This window comes from Monoraphidium neglectum (genome assembly GCF_000611645.1).
Source record: "Monoraphidium neglectum strain SAG 48.87 unplaced genomic scaffold scaffold02629, whole genome shotgun sequence".
In the NCBI taxonomy this organism is placed as follows: domain Eukaryota; kingdom Viridiplantae; phylum Chlorophyta; class Chlorophyceae; order Sphaeropleales; family Selenastraceae; genus Monoraphidium; species Monoraphidium neglectum.
The window spans coordinates 1-5702 of record NW_014010999.1 but is presented as its reverse complement, the minus strand read 5'-3'; the positions used below and the strand labels follow the sequence as shown (position 1 = coordinate 5702).

General features: G+C 61.7%; 1 protein-coding gene across 1 annotated transcript; it reads right to left on the bottom strand.

The window, feature by feature from the left end:
• Positions 1–8: 8 nt before the first annotated feature.
• Positions 9–3178, bottom strand: MNEG_11183 (hypothetical protein; the record flags this gene model as incomplete). Its single annotated transcript, XM_014040344.1, has 7 exons — positions 9–188; positions 603–701; positions 1002–1100; positions 1605–1643; positions 2055–2135; positions 2562–2596; positions 3172–3178. 7 exons carry the CDS (start codon positions 3176–3178, stop codon positions 9–11), a joined length of 540 nt encoding a protein of 179 aa, XP_013895798.1.
• Between the last annotated feature and the right edge of the window lie 2524 nt (positions 3179–5702).

The window sequence follows — 5702 nt, the reverse complement described above, 5'->3', positions numbered from 1 at the left end:
CCCCGCCGTCACATGACGCCCCGCGCCTTGTCCTCCACCTCCCCCCTCAGCCCCTCCCCGGCCCCCTCCCCCCGCCCCCCGTCCTTCATGCCCCGCTCTGGATGCTGGTCGAGTGACGTCACATCCACAACCTCCAAGTACCCGGCGCGGCGCGCCGACTCGACCCCCAGGGGCGCGTCCTCGTACGCCTGTGCATGCATAGTGAAGGGGCAGAAAGTTTCCTCGTACACACTATTGCACGATACCTTGGAGCAGGTGGTGGTTCGTCCGTCCAAGGCTGCATTGCCTTTGCTTCTGGAGGCCTGGCACCAAAGACCCTGTGGGGTCGTACCACAAAGCAAGGCAGCCACACAGCGCAGCTCTCCGCTCCGCTCTGGGCTGAACAACCAAGATTGCAAAACTCTTCCCCCCCCTCCACACACACACGCACACACACACACACACACACACACACACACACACACACACACACACACACACACACACAAAACCTGGCCGGCAAAGTGCACACAACACGTCCATGCATCGCAGTCTTTGTCGAGTTTGCGGTCGTCCGTGCGCGCCGGTGCCCCCTACCACACTTGTTCAAGCCGGGCGCTCACCACGCAGCCGCGCGGGTCCACTCCCAGGCGCTCTGCCGCGAGCTGGTAAATGTCGGGGGCCGGCTTCGCATGCTCCACGTCCTTTGCACTGACAACCACCTGTGAAGCGTGTGTGCGCGTATCAAGTGCAAGGGGTGGAGGGGCGGAGGGGCGGAGGGAGGTGAAGATTGGGCTACAGGTAGAATGGGAGCCACTCCACTCAATGAGCAAAGCCTGACACGATTTACGGAGACCTGCTGTGGAATCCTGAAGCACCCGTCGCGCAAACGAGCGAGCTGAGCCACAGCCCACCGGCCCGACGGGCTGCCTGCCTGCCAGCTCGGCGCTCGTCCACGACAACACGCGCGCCCAGGCTCCAAGCGTCTTGCTGGGTGTGCCGTCCCCCCTGCCCGCGCCCACCTGGAACGCGTCCCCGATGCCGCACACCCCCAGCGCCTTCTCAACAACTGCGTGCTCCCCGCCGCTGACCACGCCCATGGGGATGCCGCGCGCGCGACCCTGGGGCGCCGAAAGGAGCGCAGGTCGGAGGGTGGCGGTGGGGGCGCGCATGTGGCGCGTGTCAGAATCAGCCACATGGGGCATTGCTGGCGTTTTGGGGCTGCGATGAGAGAGTCGTCAGTGACACCCCTGTCCCGCCCGGCAGCCTGGGCGGGGTGCTGGGCCCGTGGGATGCCCAAAGTGGCAGCTGACATACGTGCTGTGAGCAGGCTCCCGGGACTCTTGGGCGATGCGGGGCCCCAGGCCGATCCCTTTGGCGGGATTGCAAGTGCCTCGCATGCGGATGGTGCGCAACTGCACCGGCAACTCCCTGGCCCATTGCGGTGTACCCCTTCACGCTGGGGCACGGCAACAAGAGCAGGCCGCCAGCAGGTGGGTCGGTGGACCGGCTGCGCGCAACCCTGTTTTTTGCAGTGCTCCCCGAGCCTACTGGCCAATGCGCGGACAAAAGCGAATGCAGGGTATCAACAGTTCTCATGACGTCATCAAGCCTGCTGGGCCCACCTCCTTGATAATGCGCATCACAATGGCCACAGGCTCGGCCTGCAGGGGGGCAGGGGGTGGCAGTGGTGTTGAAACGTTTGACAGGCCAGGGCTTGGGGATCAGGGCAGAGGCGGGGTCGGTGCGTGGTGACGACGCCCAGGCCTGGAGCTTGTGATTGGCCAAATCACCTCAGCGGCGATGCATACAGCGCAGCAGCTGCTACGAGCGGAAACGACCAAGCTTGCTGAGACCGACGATCAAAAACAGGCGTGCACCAGAGAGGCACGCACGCATGTATGACGCCAGCACAGCACCCTGATTTGCCGTGCACTCGCACAAACGCACAGAGGCAAGCGTCTGCACCTGCAACTGAAAAACGCTCAAGTACACAGGCACACACGCCAGAATGTAAGTCCGTCGCAGGTTTGTCAGACTTCGTATGAAGATGGGCCCTGCAGCATGGAGCGCACCTCCTCCAGGCCGCTGTTCTTGAAGATCTCAGACTCTGTCGCCACCACGTCCTGGCGCTGCTCGGGGGTCAGGTCCACGCCCTGTCAGAGTGACGTCGTTGCAGGCAGGTCAGGGGGCCGGCGGCTCATCGGCAAAAGCGAGCAGCGTGTTGCCAGCTGCGCGCGCGCGCGCTGAGGCAAAGATGGCGGGTATTGAACGTGCATGGGGCCAACCGCGCGCGCCCTTGGCATGCGCGTGGCGGGCACGCGCTGGGACATGCACGCAAGCATTGCTTGCCTGCAGGGCCAGCAGGGGCACAGTGTCACACCGGCCGGCTGCAAGCGCGCGGCTGCACATTTTTTCGAACGCGGCATCGCGGTGGAAGGTTTGTCGGATGCAGGCGTGGCAGGGCTACCTATAGCCCCCCAGCTGATCGTGTGGGGTAGGAGGCCTGCAAGCAGCCCGCTGGGACGGCGAGCGTCCGCAGACATTGCCTCCCCACACCACCCCACCCTCCTTTCACGCACCTGGTCGGAGCAGAGTTTGTCCACAATGTCGCTGCCTGGCGGCCGCCAGGCAGCGGGGCGGGCAGCAGCATGAGCGCATGTGGATGTGCATGAGCATGTGCATGTGCATACACGCACGAGCGGGCGTGTGCTGGGGGGTAAGGCAGGTGTCCGGAGGGGGAGGTCTGAAGGGGCCGTCCTTCAGGGTGGATGGGGTAAAGGTGAAGTGAGGCAGCTGGCACCCGTCCAAAATCTTTTAGAATGAGGGCCAGGTTCCGCTGCTCCTGACTGCCTCGAGCCAGAGCTGGCGGTGTGGTGCGCGCAGCACACGGTGCGTGGTGCGTCCTTCGGACATGCAGACCGCCTGGGACCTGTCTTGCGGTCGCTAGGGCCGCGATGAGGGCATGCTAGTGTGCGCTGCCGTCTGTGTTCGCATCCTTGCAGGCGCAGGTAGTAAGCTGGCAGGCGCTCGCGGCACTCGCGGGCATATGCCATGGCGCCCGCATGGATCAAGCTTCATTGGGCAGACGCGAGAGGGAGCCTTGCCCTTGCCCTGGATGCTGGAAGCATCAAGGGCGGCAAACCCTCTGAACATAAAACGGCTCGTCCGCATCGATGCGCGTGATCCCACCTTTCATGCCAGTGTAGCTGCGTGGGGGTGGACGTTGCAAGACGGGCCAGAAGGGGGGAAGGGGTTGAAAGTGACGCTGTGATCACGTAAGTAGGTGTATAAGACTTTCGCCGGTGGCTGAAAGGTAAAACAAAAACGCTGGAGCATGCAATCGGCATGTGTGCCAACGGGCGGCATCGACACAGCATGCGCTGCTGCATACCTGCGAGCTGGTTGGGCCCGCACCTGTCGCCCAATACACACGCGGGTGCACGTGCACGCATGTTGCATGCGTGGTGCGTGAAGTGCGACAGGCAAACAGCCCTAACTCCCCCGTTTCCGGCCCTCACGCGAGATAGTCGGTCTTTGAGAGGTCGAGGCCATGCTTGCCGGCCGCCTGGCGCCAGCTGTGGGAGCGCTGGTCGTTAGAGTCCAGTATGGTGCCTGCGGGCGCGGCGGCGGCGGTGGGGGCGCGCGGCGGCGGCGTGGAGGAGGGGCGCAGCTGTCGGTCGGACGCTGTGCCGCAGGCCGACCCGCAAGATGGTGGGCAGGATGAGAGGGGAAGCTCGATTGGGAGCGGGGAGGGTTGTGGGCACGCAGAGCTTCCAGCTTGCCAAGGGACTGGTTCTATATGAGTAATCTTCATTACTGCTGCTCCTGCAGCCGCGGCTGCGGTGTGAATCTCAGGCAAGCACGCCGTCATCCTGGGAGAGCTGGGCCGCTGTCCTGGAGACCTTTGAGCAACCCGTCAGCCCATGCGCACCCGTTCAATGGCAAACAGTGCCATGGGGCATTGATAAAGCCCGGTTCTACACCCACTCGCTGTGACAAGCCCCCTATGTGAACCCAATGACACTTTTCTATGCGCGGCGCATGAGCGACGCTGGCAACCGGCCCCATGGCTGGCGCCCGGCGCCTCCCGGTCAACTTGCGCAAGTGACATCAAGTCGCCGCACCGTCAATATCGAAAAGCAGTGCCTTGGCGCCATCAGGAATCAGGCCAGTAGTACTCATGGCGCCGCTGTTGTTGTGGGACGAGGTGGCGCATCCCCGTCGCATGCGTGGCGCGAAAAATCGCGGGGGTTGTTGGGCGCCCGTGACCAACGCGGCAGCGTGTCTACGAGCGGCTGGGTTTCCAGAGACGACTGCCTGCAAGATGCGCATGATTGCTCGCGAGTAAGCTCGTTCTATCAAAGGCAGGCCTCACTTTTGATCGAGTGAGGGTGAGGGCGAGATCCCAGACGTACTGTAACACAAACACGATGTGCTTGGAAAAGGGATTGTTTTATGGTGCGTGAGGGCGTCAACAAATCAGACACATTCCAGAACTCCTGGTGTGATGACGTCACATACACTGCGTGCTACTCTCCCGCCTCGACCCAGCGCTTGCTGTGTGCTGTGCTTGCATTCATGCAATTGTGTCAGCAGATTCCTGTTGGTAGGTTTGTTCTTCCAAAGTTTCTGGTTTGGCAGGTGCCATCGCTGCTCAGCGCACGGCTGCAGTGACTGATCCCACACAGGTGGGTTGTAGGCGCTGCGACACTACTACACGCATGCCAGGCTGATCAAACAGCGCCACTTGAAATCACTCATTCCACCTGGCAGGCGCCTGTGTTTGGCTCCTGCATTTGACTGTGGCTGCTGCAGCCCTCCCCTTGTGGCCGCGAGGTCATTCAAGCGGCGGTGGCTGGGGCACAGACTAGTCATCGCTGTGTCCATGACTCATGTTTCGTTGAAGTTGGCATCTCGAGGTACTAGAAGAGACAATATTGCTGTGGCACAGAGCACAGCTTGGCAGACGGTCGCTGGCCCCTGCTTGGTTGCCCATAACAGCCTTCCGTCCGCCCATGCAGCCTCACCCCCGCATCATACAGTTATCTACATTAGAGTTTCAAGTACCTGAACGAATCTCCTCGTCTTGCTGCCACCCGAGTTGCGGCGCGCATCATGCGTCAACAGCACTGCACATAGCCGAGCGATCACACCCAGTGATGCACACGCGCATCCTCAGCGTTGCCGCTCTGAGAGTGCCGTCTACTGGCTTATTCTTCTTGATATTTAATGTATCCTTATTAAAGTTCTAAGCAAACGCACACGACAACGGCCCAAGCCTCTCGACGCTTTACGCACGAGCCAAGCCACAGCAGCTGGGTCCAACTACAAGGCATAGGCGTGCAGTGTGATTCTGTTCCTCTTATACTACTATCTGCATGACTCGCTGTGTTAGCAACGTGCGCCGGCACCTCGATCGTCGTAATTGAACATCATACCGTACTGAGGCACATCACGAAACCAATCATAGCTCTTAGCGGTATCTGATCTCAGACCTGCTCTTCTGCAACTCTGGCAGCTGCTGCGCGTATCAAGTGCATGGCCTGTGGGCACACGGCGGTGGCCTGGTCATGCGAGTCGCGCTTGGGGGGGTGCCGCCAGGGCCCCTGACCCTCTATCCCGACCCTAAGCAGCCTCTCCAGGAAACTAAGGACTGGCTCCCTTGCAGCTGGTGAGGCCTGAGGAGCGGAGCACATTGGGAACAACCATCCCTCCCCTCC